We start from the raw sequence: 22,045 nt of genomic DNA on the forward strand, positions 1-22,045 counted from the left end.
TAATCAGTTTAAAAAAAAAAATTCCTGCAGAAGGAAAGCATGATCCATAGCATAAACACACCATGCTTTAAAAAAGATAACCGAGGCATAACGACTTGCTAGGACATGTATTTCAAGGTGTTATGGAGGCTTATAGATGACTAATGCCAGTTTATTCTTAGTTCTGAGTACCTAACCTGGTGGAAATTGTGTAATTCTGGAAAGGTCATCAGTTCTGTCTGGATGCAATTCACCTCGTTCTTTTCAAATACTAGCACACCAGAGTTCCTTAAGAAGCCTTACTGTCAATAAATAATCTGTACAGATATTTTCTTAATATGTAATGAGGAGTTTTAAAACTTTGGTCCGGAAGAAAAGCGCATATTGCAAAAAAATATGGGCACCCACCATAATGAAATATTTTTGAAAGCACTTCATCTAAAGAATAGTCTGAAAGACGACATCAGCTACACAGTGGAAAAGGTGTTTTACTAACCTGGACATTTTAATAGTATTGCACATTTTCAGAGGGCTACTTCTGGATTCCAGGATGCCTGGCTGGCTCCTCCAGACTCTGTCCAGACACATTTTGCTATGTTATAAAGTCACAAGGACTGTTATAAAATGGTTTTCATAGAGAAATGGTGAGTAGTTGCCAAATTTGATGTGGAAAACAATGTGATTACCAGCTGTACTACCTATGCACACCTTTACTTGTGTGTCCTATAGAAAGTCCTGCAGGCATTTCTGACTGCGACAGCTGTGAGTCAGAAAGGCCTTATTCAGCTGTTCTGAAGCAAACAAAAATAAAGTCAGGTATATGACAGTTTACAATTGATGCTGACCCCCCCCCTTCATTCAAGACAGTATGTTGTCTTGTATGTACAGGGCAGGTCATTCAAAAGCAGAAGTAAAAGTGATATTCCCACCTAATCCACTTGTGCTTCAACATGTCCACACTTCATTACTTTTCATTTACAGAAAGGAAATTAAATGAAAGAATTTTTCCAGTGCAAAAAACTGTAATATGGTTTGAAATAAAACAAACCATAGGTTGTTTTTACTTTAACAAAGGTTTACATTCTTTATTATCCAGGTAAGAAAATCTTACGTCTTATTCAAATTTCTACCCCAATTTTCTACACAATAAATTCAAAGCAGCTTACAAAAAAACATACCATATATATAAACTACAAAATAATTCAATAATGTATATTAAGAAGTAACAGTATAAATATATAGCAAGATAAAATAGTGATAATAGGCCAAGCAATTAGTCTAGTACCAAATACCAGTAGAAGCAAACAGCTCTGCAAAATGCAAGCAATGATGGAACTTGGCAGACCTCCCATAGGAGGCATTCCAGGTCTAAGTACCAGCACAGAAAAGGCCTTGTCTCTGATGCCCACCCATCATCTAATTATAATGGGGCACAGAGCAGGGTGTCTGTTGTTGATCTTAAGCTACAAGTAGGCTCATGTGGGAGAGGACAAGCTTCTTTAGTACTTTAAAGGTTGAAACCAAAGCGCTTTGAATTTGGCTTGGAAACAAATTGGTAACCAGTATGAGTGGGGTAGTTCTAAGCTATAAAGCCCAACTAAAACTCTAGCAGATGGAGCTTGGCCCAACTATTTTCAAAGGTAGCTCTATGTAGATTGCATTATTGTTATCTAATCTAGATATAATTTTTTGATTAACAGGTATTTTTGCTGATTTTTCCAAAAAGAAACAAATATAGTCAAACAATGCAAAATCAAGTTTAATAAATCAAGAAAATGTATTCTGTGCATACATGAAACAGGGAGGAGCGGAAGAAGGGGAAGATCTAGACCAACCACATGCTCAGTCATTCAGGCAAACAGAAGTCAATACAGCAGAGAACTGTCCATCTTTCACATTGTTATGGAAGGTCACCTTGTATAATTAAGGCATGAATGACAAAGACCAGAACAAGCTTCACTAGGAAAAGGAGCAGCAGGCACACCACCTAAAGCTAGTAAAAAACACTCTTTGCCATTGCCATCTGGACATGCATGGCAACAAGTGAGGAGGTCTCCAAGAGCATCTCAAAGACCACCTTTTGCATCAACAAGAACCCTGTCCTGTCCTGAGAGCCCAGCACCTGATGGCATCAGTTGATTGCTGGACAGGCTGCTATGAAAAGGAAAGTGGATGATGGACCCCTTCTCCCCAGCCATTGAATATATATTGCTGCTGCACCAATAATTATCAGGACACCATAGGAAGAGATTAGGTCTGTCCCTTTCATCCAGCCCAACCTTGATCATTAATGCCAGGTAGATACCAAATTCTATATGGTAGCTGTTTTGTTCTGTTCACTGGTATAGTATCCAATAGCAAAACAATTAGATCTGATGGACTGCCAGATGACACGATAGCATGAAGTTATCCCTTCCCTCACCTGTCTGAACTTGCACTGCCCCAAATAACATCAATAGTGATGTTGTACCCTACATTTCCTCAAACACATACTAAAAACCAGGGCAGAAATTAATAAGTGAAAGGGGCAGAATTAAATGAAGAACAAGCTTTAGAGAATCTTTCAACAACTAAATTTCACTGAACCCATCTCCAAATTCAACACCTCTTTTTTAAATTTACCGTACTGAATAATTGTGAGCAATCTTGGCTGTCATGTATAATCAAACTACCCTACATTATTAAAATGGTGCATACTGTGAAAAGTCATAAGATTTTCACAGTAGGAACATGTTTGCAAGATGTCAGGTAGAAACTGGGGAGTGGATTGCTGTGCGACTTGGGATGAAGGTTCAGACTGAACAATGAAGTGGCACAGCTCTGCTCTATTAATTTGGCAGCTAACAGGTAAATAGTATGAATCATACATTTAAAAGCTCCTGAGGTAGGACAATAGGACAGAAGGATTCCACAGGCAAATAAAAATAAAAATTGAATACCAAATACATTGCTGGAGTTTCTATTTATTTTATTATACTAACTCAATCTTAAGGATCACTGGAGTTATTAAATCAATAATAATAGGAGCTTTGAATTCCTAGTCCCAGAGAGTTTTGCAAGTCATTGCTTCTCACCATTAGTTGTTTGAACAAATAATCAATATACAGCCACTCAAATAAGCTAAATTGTTTTACTTTTTCATTTGTTAGATAACAATGCCATCAAGCAAGAAACAGTCATAGATGTCAGTGTGGGAAACATTATGCAACAGAAGTCAAAATCCTCATTTTAAATGAAATGAAAACTTAATCTCCAGTAATTTATAGTCAAACTACTCAAGACTCCAATATGCAGGGATTATGCTAATCCACCATTACAGGCCAACTTCTTTGCTTTCTTTAAGGCTTCTTGGATTTATATTTGAGCCAATCTACTTATTTCCTGATTCTTTATAAAGTGAACTTTAACCTACAAACCTGCTTCTGGCTACATGTCAGGCATGCATTTCAGGGCACTTTCTTAACTTAACATGAGGGAGTCCTTTAGAACCCATGGCAGTTCTCATTAGGAGGTCATGTTACCAACAGTTCCCCAATATGCAGAAATTGGTTTCAAACTATAGCCTGGGAGGGCTGGGTTGAGAGTGAGTTCCATAAGCCTAGGCAGCCTAGTCATACACCTAGGAGCCTCTGAGAACAGTGCAAAAAGCTGAACGTATCATCTATTCATCAGTATTTGGCATCTGATCATAAAAATGATCGGAGTGATCAGAGGACCATACTGAGTAGGCAAGATGACACATAATTATGTATCATAACTATGATATATTTAATGCATAAGGCACAATAGATAATACAGGAAAATAGGTTCTGCTATAGCCATTAAAGTAGAAACACTTGTCGGATTCATAATCCAAGGAAAATGCAAAATAGCACTGCGAACTTGAAACATACTTCCAAGCAATTCAGATTCTGTATAGTCTTATAGGAATCAGGGCAACTGCCAGAAATCTATTGTTAGAAAAAAATAACAATTAGTGGTCAGTTGTGGAAACATCAAGCTTCTGAAAGACTTGGACTCCAATATAACACAGCATATGGAGAGACCTTACTAAAAGGCTAAAATTCCTTTTGATCATTGTTTTGTGGGTATGAGACAGCAGAAGGGGTAAAATTCTTTAAATAATTTTATGGCATACTCTAAAACAGATGTTCAAAATGAATAATATAACTTCATTTTGCATACAGCTGTTCATCCACAACTTAAAAACAAAACACCATACTAAACTGGGGCATTGGTAAACCAAACTTATTATACCCTATCATTTTAATATAGGAAATATTCTACTGCAAAATGCATTCCTTCCTATAGATACAAAGTAATATGAGCATTGGATGTAAAGGTATACTGTAAGTGCAGGCGTGAAGAATCTGTAGTAACAGGATAACACAGATTTATGGAGCTAATTCTACTTGAGTGTTCCATGCCAAAAATTAGAAGCTAGAGCTTTTCATGCTGACCATAAGGTTTCCTTTACATCTGCATGGAGACTGAAAGGAAAACAAACAAACAAACATGAAAAGCCACTAAATCCCAGGTCACTGGGCCAAGAGCCCAGGAAAATTAAATGACCCAAAACTCAATGTTTTCCTTGGTATACAGTGTTTCAATTCTTCAGATTAGATACTTCTAGTTTGCCAGTCTCCAGCCAAACTCTAGAAAATGGTCTGAGAGAGAAGCTGTTTCACCATATGCAAAAACTACTGCTGTTTTGGAATTATCAGGTTTCTCAGCATATCAAAAGTATTGCCATCTGGGTGCACGGTTACTACATTTTTGCCTTCCTCGTGAACTTGAAGGTATCCGGAATCATCTATTCCAACGATCCACGCTAAAGGCCCTTCATCACTTCCAAGCCGTACTTGTTTACCACTGCAAATAAAAAACAAGGAATTACCCACTTTAAAAAGCCATCAAGTTTCATAAACTTTTATACTGATTGGAAGATGCTTCGGGAAAATTTTGGGTTTTGAAAAATGATGTAGAAATCCTTGAATAAAATTAAGAAATAAATGATTTTCCCATCTAAACAGAGGGTTTTAACCAACTTTGAATAGACAAAAGGAAATAAATGGATTAATGAAATTCATATAAATGGCACTGTACGAGAGATAATTCTTCAGAAAGGCACATGGATCCTACATAGCTTATACACAATAGGGTTTACTGACATGGTCTACCATCATAATGAACAATGTCAGTGGGAATTTCCTGCACCCACCTGTTCATAGGTAGACTTGCTTAACTATAGTAAAATTAATCTGTTTCTTCTCAGATATTCTGCAAAGCTCAGACTTCATGATCCATGTCTAGCACGTTAACTCAAAATGCTAGGTAAATGTAGCTTTAAGGAACAACTCCAATGTAAACATTCTGATATATTTTAATGCATGGATGCTGAATGACAAATCTGCCTATGCATAAACAAATACTTCTAACACATGCTGAAAAAGTAAAACATGTTAAATGCATACATATATATCTGATCAGTCACTATTGGTTTGAAATAAATGCCTCTTGATGGGGTTAGTTCAATTTATCACTAAAACAATTAAGATTAAGAATATTAAGAAGGAAATTTTATTTTATGTTGTTTATTCTTTATGTTGTTCTTTATTACTTGTAAAAGAAAAATAAGTATTCTTTTAAAAAAAGATATAGAATATATATTTTAAATTATTTACCTGTGCACCCAGTACTTATAGTACATGGGAAGAACTCCATTAGGTCCTTTCTCTTGAAAGGTGTTGATCAGACTTTCCAGCACTGTCACACTTCTTGCAATCAGGTAATCTGCACTTAAGGGCTTTAATTCTGTATTCTTTGTCTTATTGTGCTCCATAATGAGATCATTGATGCATATAGTGGGGTTGCTGTTATTCACGTTAAATCCACAGCCTGGGGAAGAAAAATAAATTAGAAAGGCAGTGTAGGAAAAGTTTTGTTTCTCTGAAAAAGTCTCTTTGTATCATAAGACAAATCCATTCCTCTAGACAGCTGTAAAAATCCATCTACAGATTTCCTGAAGAGATTTGCTTTAAATAATGATGAAAGATGACAGAAGCTCATATAAACTCAAATCCATCTCATGTGCTAAATACAAGACAGCCTGGCTCAGCCTCATGACAGTGCTTGATGGTTTTTTCCTCCAATGAAAGCTAGTTCAGTCCAGGACAATCCACATCCAGACATGCAACTTTGGAACAATCTTCATTTAAAACAAAGAACAGTTCTCTGCAGTAAAACTGCCAAATAATATATTTTGTCAGTTTTTATGTGACAGAACAATACTGTCTGTCCCATCCCACCACAGTGAGTTTTTGTGGGTATGGAAACTGTCCCACCTACAAGGGCTGCCCTGCTAAATTTTGGTGGAGGAAGTCAAGCTGCATACACTGTTTGGTGTGCATGTGTAGATGTGCTCTTTAGGTTGAAATTAATGGGCCATCTCATGCATACACACATGGCTCAGCATACAGGCAAGAGAGCATTAATCGGAAAAAGAAAGATGCGGCTATGAAATGCTATATTCTACCATTTTAAAAAATTGCATTTCCCCCAGCTCCAGGGCAGCAACTGGCTTCTTTGAGAAAAGCCTAGAGGATTCCACATTTAAGTCAACTTTCAGCTTTCAAGGGCTCTCTTGCCAGACTCTCTTTGAAGCCTCATTTCTCACCCAGCTCTCTAGCAGGGGATAATATTATTGGCAGAAAGCCAGGGTGTTTAAATGCAGCTCTCAGGGCTTTCTTGATCAGGCCTCCTAAACATAGCTCTGCGAAATGTACACACCAATCTTGTACTACCTGTTTATTTTCCTCCCTTTCTGAGCAATGTAGGTTTTCCATTCCCTGTGCATGTGATGCCAGAGCCAGACTTGTCAAGTGTACTCACATTTAAATGCCCTATTTTTGAAACCATTACTTTAATAATTTATAAGTAATATACCTATTAAATATGGAAATAATTATTTGGTAATATTCATAAATTGATCTGAAGAGGATTAGTTACCTTGACATTTAAGAAGGGTGGAGTCAGGAATCAAATCCATATTATAAAATTTTAGAACATTCTCTGTTAACAAAACCCACAGATTGAAATAGGATTTTAGGAGTGCTCCTATAAGCACTGAAGTGAAACGATAATATTCTCAATAGTGTATTTTCCACATTAAAGGTAAAGGGGTAAAGGGACTCCTGACCATTAGGTCCAGTCGTGACCGACTCTGGGGTTGCGGCGCTCATCTCGCTTTATTGGCCGAGGGAGCTGGTGTACAGCTTCCGGGTCATGTGGCCAGCATGACTAAGCCACTTCTGGTGAACCAGAGCAGCACATGGAAACGCCGTTTACCTTCCTGCCAGAGCGGTACCTATTTATCTACTTGCACTTTGACGTGCTTTCGAACTGCTAGGTTGGCAGGAGCAGGGACCGAGCAACGGGAGCTCACCCCGTCGCGGGGATTCGAACCGCTGATCTTCTGATTGGCAAGTCCTAGGCTCTGTGGTTTAACCCACAGCGCCACCCGCGTCCCTATTTTCCACATTAGTTTTTTTTTTTTTAATAGTAATTTTTATTAACAATTTTTTGTTTAAATCACAATGCCAATAAAACAATACAATATAACATCTCTTAACATAGATCTTTTCACTTCTTTGGACTCCCTCGCATCTCCCGCTCCTGCGTTCCTGTTTATAAAATTTTATTCAACAAATTTATCCCCTTATTTCTAATCTTAATATCTAATTTTCCAATGTTACATCTTCCAAATTTTTATCTTTTCTTAAATTTAGCTTATCTTCATAATTCACTTCGTCTAACTCAATGGTGCCAAGTTGTTTATACTCTAGCATCCTTCTTAACATTCATACAATTTGCAATATTTTTGTAAATAAATCTTGAATTTCTTCCAATCTTCTTCCACCGTCTCCTCTCCCAGGTCTCGGATTCTGCCAGTCATCTCAGCCAGTTCCATGTAGTCTATCAGTTGCATCTGCCATTCTTCCAGTGTGGGTAGGTCTTGGGTTTTCCAATGCCTGGCGACAAGTATCCTTGCTGCTGTTGTTGCATACATAAAAAATGTTCGGTCCTTCTTTAGCACATTCTGGCCGACAATACCCAAAAGGAAGGCCTCTGGTTTCTTAGTGAAGATATACTTAAGTACCTTTTTCAACTCATTATATATCATTTCCCAGAAAGCCTTCACTCTAGGGCAAGTCCACCAGAGGTGAAAGAATGTTCCTTCATTTTCTTTACATTTCCAACATTTGTTATCAGACAAGTGGTATATTTTTGCAAGTTTGACTGGGGTCATATACCATCTATATATCATTTTCATAACATTTTCTTTCAAAGCATTACATGCAGTAAACTTCAGCCCAGTAGTCCACAACCTCTCCCAGTCCTCAAACATAATGTTGTATCCAATGTCCTGTGCCCACTTTATCATAGCCGATTTAACCGTTTCATCTTGTGTATTCCACTTCAACAGCAAGTTATACATTTTTGAAAGTACCTTAGTCTTAGGCTCTAACAGTTCCGTTTCTAGCTTCGATTTTTCCACCTGGAATCCTAGCTTTTTATCAAGTTTAAAAACTTCTGTAATCTGAGCATAATGTAACCAATCTCGCACTTTGTCTTTCATTTTCTCCTGACTCTGCAATTTCCAATTATCTCCATCTTTTTCTAATATTTCCCAATACTTCGGCCATCTATTTTCCACATTAGTTTTATTCAAAATGTTTTCTGGTGTGTGTGGAGAACATTGTGAATGCTGTTAATGGATATGTTAAGCAACTATCCACTGCAGGGTGAACACTGTGAAAGTCATGGATTTCAACCTGGATCATCTCGAACATTATCCCTGTTCCAAATTAGATTGCACTGAGATTCTTCATACTGTTTATAAATGAGTATTGCTGCCACCATCTCCTGAAGCTTGCTAACTTTGAAGCAAGAGATACTGAGAGTAGGTCTGCTGATTGCTCTAAGTCTAGACCTGATTCTGTTATTCCTATTTACCTATCCTTAAAGCACACAACATGGACACTATTTATTTAATAATCAAGGATTCTTGATTATGCCTCTCCTCCCATGACTGAACAAATCAATAATTTCTCCTGCAAGCTGAAAGCAGGAAGTCAGATAACAATCCATTAAGGGCCAGGTGAATCACGGCCACATTTATTTTGCTATGTATTTGCATTATAAATAGCAGCAAAAATGCCTAAAAACAAACAAACAAACAAACAAACAAACAAACAAACAAACAAACAAACAAACATATTTTAAACCATTTATGTTCTTACCAATAAGAATGTGGAATGTATCTCCTGTTAGTGTGGAATTCACTAAAACGCCACCCAGCTTCATAAGGTCACTATAGTAAATATCGTTTGGCCATTTCACTCGAAGCTCAATATCCTAGGGAAACCAACATGTATATTTATAGCTCTATATTACTGCATCCTAAAGCAGCATGGTGCTAATCCTTTGTCTAGCGCTTCCTGTTCTCCAAAAATTTAATACTGACACTGAATACACAAATGAAAACTTAGCAGCATATCTCTCTCTCTCTTTCTAAAAGATACCCACAAAGAGGCAAAAGCCCACAATGAATTTGGACACAGATCAAAACACTAGTCACTTACCTTCAAGGTTTGTTCTTGGCCCCTGGTGAGTTCTAATAATTCCTGTTTGTTGGGAAGCATGTGACCCTGGAGCTTTTTCTCCCTAACATCTCATTTTCAGACTAGCAGAACCTCTTAAAAAATAAACAGACACATGGAAAAGACAAAAAGAGAGAAGAGCCCTGATCCTGAATGTGATCTGGATTAACTGAGTGGTGCTGTGGGCAGCCACCTGACTTGGATGCCTTTGCAAGAAGGTATGTTGTGGAAGAAATCAATGTCCCATTCTCCTGCTGGATGCAGGAGGTATCCTGCAGGCGGGATACATAAAAACTGTTGCTTTCTTGCAGTGGGTAGATGACTGCTTCAGCACTTGAGGGACAATGTGCATAAAACCCTACCCCCAAAGCTCCATACCATCTAAACTGTGCTGTCATGTCAACATGTTTGTTGAGTGGCATGTGGCTGTTTGGCATATTTCAGATATGGGTGCATTGGTTTACAGAGCAACAGAAGTGGCAGCTGCCCGAGTGGAATGAGCTGTTGTATGAAACAGAGTTGCTAAAGAAGGCTTCCTCAACCTTGGCCCTCCAGATGTTTTTTGGCCTACAACTCCCATGATCCCTAGCTAGCAGGACCGGTAGTCAGGGATGATGGGAATTGTAGTCTCAAAACATCTGGAGAACTGAGGATGAGTAGCCTGTGCTAAAAGATGGGCCTCATAACCAACAGCTTTTATCCATCTCACCAGAGATGAAGTAGACTTTTCTACCAATGTGGAAGTACAGGCTGCCCATTTATCTGAATGTTACTGTGTTCTGGATGTAGGTTTTGAGTCCCCGTCTTGACATCTAGCATATACAGGTATATTTAATGGGGTAAAAAGTTTTGGAACATGTAGGGCTAGCTTCTGATGGAAGGTATGTTGAGTTCAGTCACCCTACTTGTAGGTGTGATAGCAATGAAGAAATCTGCCTTAAGGAACAGGAAGCAGAGAGACTGAGGAAGCAGAGGGGCTGTGGGAGAACACAGAAGACCATGTCCATTCTAGGAGAGAAACCTGTGGATGACCAGAGGGCTTCAAAGAGATGCTCCCTGAAGGAACCTCTTAAATACTGGATGGGAGCACAGGAGTCTGTCCTGGATAGAACTGATGACAAAGCAAAGACTTGACATTTCAGTGTATTTGGCTTGAGATCAAGTATAACGTCTGATTGGAGATCCTTTCTTCAGGAGAAAGTTCAATAATCTGAAAGAACCTGTATTGTGCTATATTAAGACACTGGGTGGTATCAGTATTGTGCAAAGTCAGTGGGACCAATGTCCTTTGCTCTCCCCTGCACACCTGGAAAAATAGTTGTTGAACTATTTGAACAAAGATCCAAGTGCACTAATCTAGAGACTTATTTATGAAAAGTTACTGAACATATCAGAGAAAACAACAAAAAAGTACAACAGACTTCTAAAGGGATGATTTGCTATTCAGTTGTACTGTGTCTGACAACTAATATATTTACGAGATTGAATTATCCCTGTAAAGTATTCCTTTTCTTTTTGGGGACTCCTACATTAAACAGACTCCAAACCACTATATTTTATTTTATTTTATATTCCATTGTGAATCATTTTTACAGTCAACTTATGAAGTCCTGAAGTTGGGAAGTGTTAATAGAAGACAACCGTTAAACTATATGAAAGGCTACTGGGTACCACTCTAATGAAATTCATGTGTAAATGTGCTCAAGTCACTGATTTTGTGTAATATAGGAAACACATGTTTTCATTGACTAGTCCTGTAAAATACCAATGTTTTACAGTTAGCCAATATTATGAATTGGTTACATTCAAAGGAGGTGCTAAAGAAGATTGGTTTGTAATTTGAGCATTGATGACAGGACACTTGATTCCCCCCTGAGAGGATATGGTTAGCCTCTTGCTTCCGAGCTTGGGGCAAACATTTTCAATGTTAAACAAGAAGTGGAAAAAGAAAGAAGGAATGAAGTGGCTAGTGAAACAGCTCCAACTAAAACCTAAGAGGCAATTGCAAATCTTATTATTTTTTCTTTTCTCAGTTCCTCTCATCAGTTTTATAACAAAAATAAAACAAAGTCCAGGAGTAAGACCAAGAGGCAAATCAATCTTCATTACAGAAACTCAGGTATAATACAGTAAACCAGAATGGGTTGCTAGTCTTAACTTACTTTTTGGGGGGTTCATTATGGAAACAGCAATCATACACATGAAGAGAGAAAAAAATTACCTGGGGGCAAAATCAAATTTGCCTGGGGGCAAATTCTGATAGTTGAATGATGCTAAGTGGGTATGTCAATTATATACTCAAGTCATTTTAGGTCAAAAAAGCGTAAAAATAATGGAATAGGAAACACGCAAATACAATACCTGGTATCCAGGTATGGATCTAACAGATTCTACAACTGCTAGAGAAACCAAATGCTGAATAAAAGGAATTCTTCGTCCCAGTTCAGAAGATAAAGGAATGGTGATATGTAGAGTTGATAAAGCAGCTCCCACAGGACTCAGCCAAGCATTCCCACCACGGCCTTAAAAAAAGGGGAACAAGTATTTATGTGAAAGTTTTATTTTGTTATATAAAAAGAAAGCTTCATCAGTTCACTGAGAAAATCTAATGAAATATTTTGAAGGCGTTCTAATATATTGATGGTTTAAAGTTTTTACATTGTTTCTTTCTTTTTTTATATAATAATATTTATTAAAGTTTCAAAAAAAGTTACAAGTTTCTTTCTGTTTTTAATTCACAAGTAAAAAATCATATATATGTGATTTGATTACACCGTAAGTTGTAGCAATAAGAAATGTATGTATGTCTACTGTCAATCTCATACAATATGTCTACTTTGGCCAAAAGAGAAGAGAAATGAAGATTAAAAACAGGAACAATCCAGTCAACGGATTAGATCCATGCTTAAATACATAATTATCAGAGGATAGGTTTTATAATTTTTCATATTAAATACCACCTAGTTGTTGTTGTTTTTTAAAAAAGATACATTGAAAAGAACAACTTTGTGGTATATATTTGTCATGCCAAAAAAAGCATACAGCTGGTAGTAGTTCTCTGTCACAGAACTGGGGTGTGGTGAGATTGCATTTGGCTTCCCTAAAAAGCATCTATGAAAACTCCAATTGGATGAAAATACAGAGTCAGAAAAGTGCTTACTAACAACTCAGGATGGTTTCACACACTCTTTCACACAGCTATTTTAGCTATTTAAAATTGTAATCTTCAATGCAGATGATTATTTCCAATTCATGAACTTGTATTGCTGACATCAGAATTACACCAACATACCTTTCCCTTGAGTTTGTTGAACCGCAATCGCAATCAGACCTATTTCCTGTGGCACCTTGTACATCAACCTGCAAATTGTAAAAAGGAAAACTCCTATTAGAACAATGTGTGGCTTTCATATAAACATTAGATTTATTATTTTTGTTACATTATCATTTCAGCTTCAGGTCAAAAATGTTAAAACAATGGGAAAGGCAAAACATATAGAAAAATGTTGCAATGAAAATATCAAATCTATAACAGCAGGATATATTTCAATCAAGTAGCTGCACTTCCTACATTTCTTTTTGAGGTGCTTATTCCCACTAAAGTGTTTCACTATCTTCCATATGTGACAACCAGCAATTTCTAACATTTGTTACTACTTATAGCAAATTCATGACTATACTCCTGAATACAGCAACAGCAGCAGTTTCTGATTATTTAGAAAACCAGTATGGTGGCAATAAAGCAGTTTAAGAGAGACACTATCCCTTGAGAACTAATTATGATTTCACTACAGTAAATAAATCTACACCTTCTGAGAACTCTAGAGAACACTAGCTTATTTTAGGCTTGTGCTCTGCTTTTAAAATTGTTTCACTTAAAAGAATACAGTTTTCCTACAGGGGATAAGTAGAAACTAAAGCATATTCAAACACCACCAAATGAGCCAATGTTGACTTGCATAAATCTTGCTATGAGAATATTGTTTAAGTTGCCTTGGTAATAAGTAGCACTAAATAGTGATATGGTTTTCTTTTCTTTGCAGGTTAGCAGAAAAAAGCATGCTATGACATATTGGTCAGGGCTTAAACTATTAAAGCTTTGATAGACCCTTTTAATGTGGAGAATTTCCATTTAATATAATGCAGAGATACTTACAACCAAAGACTGTATTGGCACCCCCCAGAAAGATCTATATCAGTGCCCCCCAAAAAACACTTTACTGCAATATCTACATTAGAAATTACTACATTTTATGAGTACTCAAGTGTCTGGAATGAGGATGAGAGGAGAGGAGAAAGGGCAACAAAATTCAAACACCTTTGTGCTGCAGTGCAAGAAAGATGGGACACTTCCCTGTGTTTGATCTCGCTGCAACATTGGCGGGATATCACCACACACATACACATCATATATTCCATAGTCTGAGAGGTGAATTTTGCACCACCCCAGAGCTGGCACCTCTGGCAGTGGTTGGTTTTGCCAGCCCCCAGGGTTTGCCTCTGCTTATAACATATTGTAGAATTACTTTTTCTGAATTTTGGAAGATTCAAGGATTTAAGAACTCTGGGATTGAGCTAATGGCAGTCAGGAAAAACAGAATTGTAAGAACAAATACAGCCTCTGGTTCTTACTGGGAACCAACAACAGTGCCAATGGTTCCTGAGGGCGTTTCCTAATTCACTCCTGCTGGGGTTTCAAGAATAATGATTTATAAAAAGGTTAGATAGAGGATGCATAAAGAACACAAAACATGATCCAAAATATTTCTGAACATTTTTCCACAATGGATCAGTTGTTCACCTAACTGCAAAAAGAGCAAGTTAAAAGGCAAAAAAGTATTTGAACCACAGGAGTGGTAATGCAATGTTCTCCTCCCTTTAATGCAAATATCAGCAATAGTCCTTTTTCTAAGCAATGGCCAGAGTATCTCTTTGCCAGTCCCACTTCCATTATATATTAAAAGTACAGCCTGATAATTGTTTCTCTTGGCTACCATGAATTGCTTATTGAGACTGTCTACCATCAACTGTTGCCGTTAAAACTGTATTTTACTTGTGCTGGGAGCTGGCAGAAAGAATCTGAGAGAGGTTCTTTGTAACCATTTAAGTTTAATATTGTCTTCTAGAAACTCTGCACGTAAGAGTCAAAAACTGCTTCAGCTTCAGTACCACATTCATGTTACATAAAAGGAAATGTAACTTAAATCTGGAAATGGTGTTATGGACAGATTATAAATATAGCTGAAGCAACTGTCTAGGCTCCACATAACAGGCAAGTCATACGTTACAAATCTGAGGGAGACAAATCAGGAGAGGGGAAAAAGTTAGTTATGACACCAAACACAGTGCTGTAGAACAATGATGTGATTAAGGAAACCTATGCATGCAGTTGCTAAGTGGTTTGGCCAGAGTTACTAGAGCACACTAAGACAAGACTGGGCTCCTGTGCTACTGAAGGCAAAGTTTCTGTAAGGAGGGGAATTCTGTAAGAAGGAATACAACATAGAGAAGTTGCTAATACCTAGACTGAGACTACTGGAGACAGACAGATTTATTTATGCTATCTGAGATAACTCTAGGGGCATTACCACACAGTTTCAAGACCATAATAAAGTGCTTGTGATTTTTATAACCCCCCACCATTTCAGAAAATACAAGTTTTAGGGTTTTGTAACAGAAAGAAGTGATTGTAAACAGTCTACATGCTAAACTACCTTAGTGTAGTCCTATATCTATGTGGGTACAAAAAGAAGAAAAATATGTAACTTTCTTGAGCTAACCTTCGACTGCAAGCTGTTGAGTCTTACAGGACTCTTATTCAGGAAGAAGTAAAAAGCAAAGAAGATATGGGGGGATAATCTTCAGTACGTAAGCTTAGACTTAACCACCTGATACTGCAGTAATTTCATATGATAATGCATAATCACCTATTATTATTCAAATTATAAACTACATATGTGCTGACGGTTCAATAAACAATAACAGTATTTATTATAAATACCTAAGAGCCTTACAGGAAAAAAACCCAGACCAACCATGTCCAGATATTCTACAAAGGCATGTTACAGTAGGTAGTGACTTATTTTATATCAGCATATAATTCATCTGCTTATTTTCTTTAACTGTTATTTTCTGTTTTTTAATTATTTTTGTTGTAAATGTGTGTGTGTGCGCGCGCACGCGCAATAATCCCTGGTCCTTGTTCCCCACTCCTGAATTGAAAATGCAAGAGTTAACCAATAACATTTTGCCAAAGATTGTCATGTGTGTTGGCTGTTGTAAACCATGGTCATCCTTATTTACATAAGCAATAAATGCATACCAAATCTCAATAAAAGCATTATCCTTATGTCCTGTACTTATTCGGTAAGTTTCTCCATAAGAGCTAGGGACCAGATTTATTGGTGCCAACAGTCTACCAACAAATTTTCCAAGCTCTTCCAGTTGTGTGTGAACCAGTTGCCTTGATGTCACTAGTATAAATGTAACAAGCTCTTTAGGTAGTAAGTTCTCCCTGCGGAACACAAATAACTGAATGTTGGGTGGGTAATTGTGCCAATCTCCTTAAAGACCGTCTTGCAAACGATGTTTATACCTTCGCATAACGATCACATGTGGTAGAAGCTTCTAATCCCAGGACTTTAGATTGTAGGGTGGGTAATAAAATATAAATAAATAAATACTATCTTCTCGAAACTTGGAGTGATGAAACTTGGAAGCTGCTACCACGGCACCTCTGGGATGTCAGATAACATTTATATAAGACATTAGATGTTGTTTCTCTATTTTTCACTAATACTGATAATGGAAGTTTTTGGCCCACACATTACAACTGTTGGCCCATTCCAATTCCTTCCCCAAGCTTGATTCCTATAGGCTTTTCATAGATTTGAGACAGCAAGTTTTGTAGATGATTGAAAGTACTCCTTTGGATGATACAGATGTATTTATTATAATTTTTTCAAAAGGAGTGAAGGGCCTGCTTGCTGGTGAATCAATTTTTTCATGCTGAAATGGTCTTGGTGCCAGCTTATGCCAACTATTTCCAGTTTAGTAACAATCTGAGCAGCTGTAAAATGCTGCTGGTTTTTGTAAATGTCACATGAATGATACAGTCCTACCACATTCCACTTTTGAAAAATGAAAGTCCTGTCCTGAAAGTCCTGGCGCCCCTAAGTTTGTAGCCCAAAATGTGTTCCAACTTAATTATTATTATGGGATGAAAACGTAATAGCACATATTTTATTGTGCACTTCCTGATTATACTCCGTCCTTAATCATGAACAATCCTTAGGGTCCTGTAGCGTAGTGAGAAGGATTCTAATATGAACTGCCTCTTAGTACCACTTAACTCGAGGTAATCCTAGACCCACTTGTTTTGATTTTTAACAAATGGTTGCCAGGCCTAATCTAGGTCTCTTGCCTTGGTGTAGAACAGAGTCTCATCATTTCTGCCATTGCAACAGCATTTTTCAAGGAATTTTTATTGGGAGCACTTGGAATAAGAGAGTCAATTTGGGGAGTAGCATCATCTTGACAGCTGCTACCCTCCACAGCCATGATAAATTTGTTTTGGACCATCAAAGAAGTACCGTATTTTTTGCTCCATAAGACACACCTTTTTCTTCCTAAAAAGTAAGGGGAAATGTCTGTGCGTCTTATGGAGCGAATGTGTGCCCCCTGGAGCCAAATTGCCCAAGGGCAAAAAGCAGATCATGGTTTTTTTGAAAGAGGGAAGTGGGTGTTGAAACAAAGCTGCTGATTGTTTGCCGATCGGGGAGAGAGATAAGGGATGCTAGAGATAAAGGAGGCTGCCTGGGAGGGGGGAGGTAAAGACAGAAAACTTACAAAGGGGGGAAACAGGAATACTAAAGCAATGAGGAGAGAAATTAGAAGAAAAGGAGGAGCAAAAAAACTGCTCCAGCTAAGGAAAAGATACTAAGGCAAACAAGAGGGAAGGGAGTGTTGAAAGGAAACAGCTGATCAGTGGAATCAGAAGAGAGATAAGGGACACTAGCGGAGGCTGCTTGGGAGGGGCAAGGTAAAAGCCCATGGATCCTCAGGATTTTTACACTGGGTCACCCCAAATTCACCATCAGATCACATAGCATGCCCATGGCTACAGCCTACACCAAAAAAATCACGCACCTACTGTTGCGTGGGGCCGCAATGGTGTAAAAATGTGGTTACAAAGCATGGATCCACATGGATTCTCAGGATTTTTGCATTGGGTCACCCCAAATTCACCATCAGATGTCTTTGGCCACAGCATGAACCACAAAAATCATGCATCCACTGTTTCTTTCAGAATATTTTTTTTCCTTGTTTTCCTCCTGTAAAAACTAGGTGCCAGAAGGGGGTGAAATTCAATTTCTTAATGTTAGACCATTATCTTGGCACTTGTACCCTTAAGCATCTACATATCAAACATATTTAAAACCTTGTAAGGTGTTGTAGTCATAGTTGGGAGTCTGAGGGAAGAAGAGAAGAAGAAGAGTTTGGATTTGATATCCCGCCTTTCACTCCCTTTAAGGAGTCTCAAAGCGGCTAACATTCTCCTTTCCCTTCCTCCCCCACAACAAACACTCTGTGAGGTGAGTGGGGCTGAGAGACTTCAAAGAAGTGTGACTGGCCCAAGGTCACCCAGCAGCTGCATGTGGAGGAGCGGAGACGCGAACCCGGTTCCCCAGATTATGAGACTACCGCTCTTAACCACTACACCACACTGGCTCTGGGAATATTGAAGCATAGAAGTTGAGATTTTGAATTGTTTATTGTGAGCTCCACAATGTTTCAAATGTAGATATTTCCTATGTAGATATATATGTAGATATATGAAGGGCCGCTGCAAGGTATCATTCAGGCTTGGCTACTATCAGGACAATATTGTCCACAAACAGATTTGGGTGGCACGTTGGATCGGAAAGCTGAGTGAGGCCTGGCATTAACACAACGTATAGCTATATGGCCTTCAAAAAGGTTATGAAGCTCCTTCACAAATTTGAGAGGACAGCATAAAGATAGGTTTAGTGTACTTTATTTAGTGTATAGTGAAACAAGCATGAGGGGCTGGCATCTGTTTGCCATAATAAATTGGATTAAACATATGCTGAGTGGGATCAATAATATGCCTTGATCACATATAACCAGTTTGTTCACCAAGGTTGGAAGAAGGTACAGTGGTGCCTCGCAAGGCAAAATTAATTCGTTCCGCGAGTTGCTTCGTCTTGCGATTTTTTCGTCTTGCGGAGCGCGGATTCCCTGGGTATTAACGGCTTTAAGAAAAAGGAAGCAAACCCGCAAGACGTTTTCGTCTTGCAAAGCAAGCCCATAGGGAAATTCGTCTTGCGAAGCAACTCAAAAAATGAAAAACCCTTTCGTCTTGCGCGTTTTTCGTCTAGCGAGGCATTCGTCTTGCGAGGTACCACTGTAGAAGCCTATCTGTCAGGATGCTGGAAAATAATTTGGCATCTTGCATACTCTCCAAGTGTTCTGATTTTCCAGGCACAGTCCTGGAATTACAGAAGCCATCCCAGTTTCTGATATGATTGCGGTATGTCCTGGTTTTCCTTTTCCCTCCCCTCCTTGTCTTGGTTAAGAGTGGTGGAGAGATCAGACACCTCACTGTCTTTCTGGGAAACAGGAGCCTTTTCTATCTCTCTCTTTCTGTGTATGTTTATACACATACAAAGCTCTCTCTATAATTTTGAAGGAAAATTCTTTAATAGCAATTCTTCAGAAGCCAGCCATTTTCTAGGAAACACATGGAATGTTTATTCCTTTATTGTAAATTAAGCCCTACACTACTGTATTCAATGAAGCTTAATCCTAGGTAGTTGGGTAAAGACTGTGCAACCTTACACTGCAATCCTAAGCATTTTTATTCAGAACTAAGTTCCACTGAGTTCAATTGTTCCTGAACATTCTCATTGTTGTGGTTCGAGGACCCGAACCCCCCGCAGTGGAATGAAACACAAGGACACGTGATATAAGGTTAATGGGCAAGAAAAGGCCACAACTTTATTGATTACAGCAAGTGAAAAGGTATTGGCTTAGGCATTGGATGTCTAAAACAAGGGGGGTTTATTCACCAGTAGGTGGATCCTGTTGATGCTAATCCAACTAAAGGCTCTCCTCTGATGTCACCGAGGGTTGTGCCATGGCCTCCCGCCAAGCAGGCATCGGACAGAATACACGACCGCTGGATTCCTTTAACAGAATACCCAAAAACTGAAGGCGCAGGCAATGGCCACACCTAGCCCTTCGACACCACAACACATTATTCCAATGCCTAACCTACCCACCAATACCACGAAAGTTGTGACGATTGCTACGAGGTAGGCGAAAAAACCAAAAAGCCTAATGCCAAATGGAAAAATTCCTACCAGGCCCCCTGGACAACCAGGGCGACCAACCTAAGGTCCATAGCAAGGCCAAAAGAAAACTGGAAACCCTGCTCTAAGGGAGTGGAGGCTGGGTGACTTGCGACGGGACGACAAAAAAGTGAGGGCTGGAGGCTGGCACCGCAGCAATTCAGGCTGCTGTACATGCCCCCTTGAAGGCACCTGGTTGGGTGCCTGGCCGAGGGCGTGGGCGCCAGCCAGGTGAGTGGGAGGCACGGGGCAAACGCCCCCCTGCTTGAGGCAGAGTCCGGCTCCCGGCCACAACCACTCCCCTCTCTTGCAGGGAGGAGAGTTTTTGTTGTTATATCCTGCCTTTTCCTGTGACAGGGATTCAAGGCAGCTTACAGCTAAAAAAAATTTCGATTTCATTTATCTGCGGAAGGTATTATACACAATCCCTTCCCTCGCACATTTTTTCTTTACAACAATCCTGTTAGGTAGGTTCAGCAGAAAGGTTATAACTGGCTCAAGGTGACAGATGTATATTTGTCAAAGCAGGAGAATAGAATGTCCCTATTTTCATCTGAGAAATGTTGGAGGGTATGATCCTGGTATTTAACTTATATTTTCAAAGTTTCTGCTTTCAGAAACTGTTGCATTTTTTGAAGATCTGTGCACAAGAAACTGTTTGAAAAGCATAATGGTGTCCTAGACTTTATGAAAAACAACCTGCAAATTTATACTGAAGGATAGTACATTTTAGTAAAACAGAAGCAGCAGCACCAGACCAAATAGGAGACTGAAATCTTTGATACCCAAAATGAATTTCAGCTTAATCTCCAGTTGCCATTTCACATAAAAATGTTGAAGCATTGAAGTTTAATTTAAACTTCTATAGGCCAGGTAAAATAGTAAAACCAGGCAGAACTTTTTTAATGCTCCTACATCAGCCCATTAAACATTTTTCACAAAAAATGCTTATAGCATAGATTGAAAATGGTATTAGTTTAATTCAGCATAGTTAACTGAAATTTCATCAAGTCCAAAGACGCTCAGTGCTCATAGTCAGTAAATGACTTTTATTATACCTACTTAAAATTGGAACTAAAACCACAGAAACTATGTTTGACTAATGTTAATGATCTGACATCTATAAATTTCATTGATGTTGTGGTTTTCAGACTGAAACTCTCATTAATGCACCCTGCTGTTTTATGGTATTGCAGAAGTATTACAAAAAGCAACATTACATTCCAGATGTTGAAAAACCTGAGGGTCAAAAGTAACTTTTACCATCTTTCTTTTGAACTGTTTGTTAATTATTGTCTTCACATGACTTGTGTACAAGGCTCTGTGATTCCATTTACAATATATGCCTCAGAATTGGAAGCAATTGCACCAAATACATTGTATTTTTATTGAATCTTTTATTCAAGTTAAAAAAAGAGAAGTCATTCCAGTTCTATAAATAGACCTGGCATAACTGTTACTCTAATACTGCAATAGTAAAGAATACATACATATTAGTACTGCTGAATACAATTAAACTTACTTCTGAGTAATCATGTACAGGATCACACTTTAAAAGATCAATCCAAGCCACTTGAGGGTCCCTCTGCCCCGCCCCGCCAGTCTCCTTGTGGCCTTTGCCTGCAGAGTGATGCTAGTGTCACTCTGCTAGCACAGAACTCCCCTTCCACCTGTTTTAATAAAAAATACTCCCCCCCCATGTTCATAACATTTCTGTAGCTCTTAAACATATATGCAAAAGAAAAAGACAACAAATGCTCTCAAAAGTTACTGCAACTTCTGAGTATATTCACCAACAGGCTTTTGAATCTCAACAATCTTTTCACAACCACTGGCACTCAAATCTATTTCCAAGTCCACATGATATGGCCCCCAACTGATGGAATAGGTTATTCAAAGATAGACATAAAACAAAAAGAGTTAGATTTTAAACCCAGTTGGGAGATTACGGGCTATATCTGAAATGCAAAATCCTATTTTTTGTGTGGTCAATCCCACAACTAATTTGTTCCATCAGCACAATAATTTACA

General features: G+C 38.4%; 1 protein-coding gene across 2 annotated transcripts in view; it reads right to left on the reverse strand.

Moving 5' to 3' along the window:
* Window positions 1-1,714: 1,714 nt before the first annotated feature.
* Window positions 1,715-22,045, reverse strand: part of HLCS (holocarboxylase synthetase) — an 89,924-nt gene continuing 69,593 nt past the window's right edge. Inside the window, exons 7-11 of one of the 2 annotated variants that reach the window (XM_081859875.1) lie at window positions 12,934-13,001; window positions 12,003-12,163; window positions 9,282-9,396; window positions 5,664-5,877; window positions 1,715-4,851 (exon numbers count right to left, since the gene is read on the reverse strand). In XM_081859875.1, coding sequence (XP_081716001.1) covers window positions 4,680-4,851; window positions 5,664-5,877; window positions 9,282-9,396; window positions 12,003-12,163; window positions 12,934-13,001 — 730 coding nt within the window. In that variant the 3' untranslated portion in view covers window positions 1,715-4,679. Of the gene's footprint in view, window positions 4,852-5,663; window positions 5,878-9,064; window positions 9,200-9,231; window positions 9,397-12,002; window positions 12,164-12,933; window positions 13,002-22,045 lie in introns of those variants that run through there. The other variant, XM_081859876.1, reaches the window with a different exon arrangement.

This window comes from Podarcis erhardii (genome assembly GCF_964252035.2).
Source record: "Podarcis erhardii genome assembly, chromosome: 4".
NCBI lineage: Eukaryota > Metazoa > Chordata > Lepidosauria > Squamata > Lacertidae > Podarcis > Podarcis erhardii.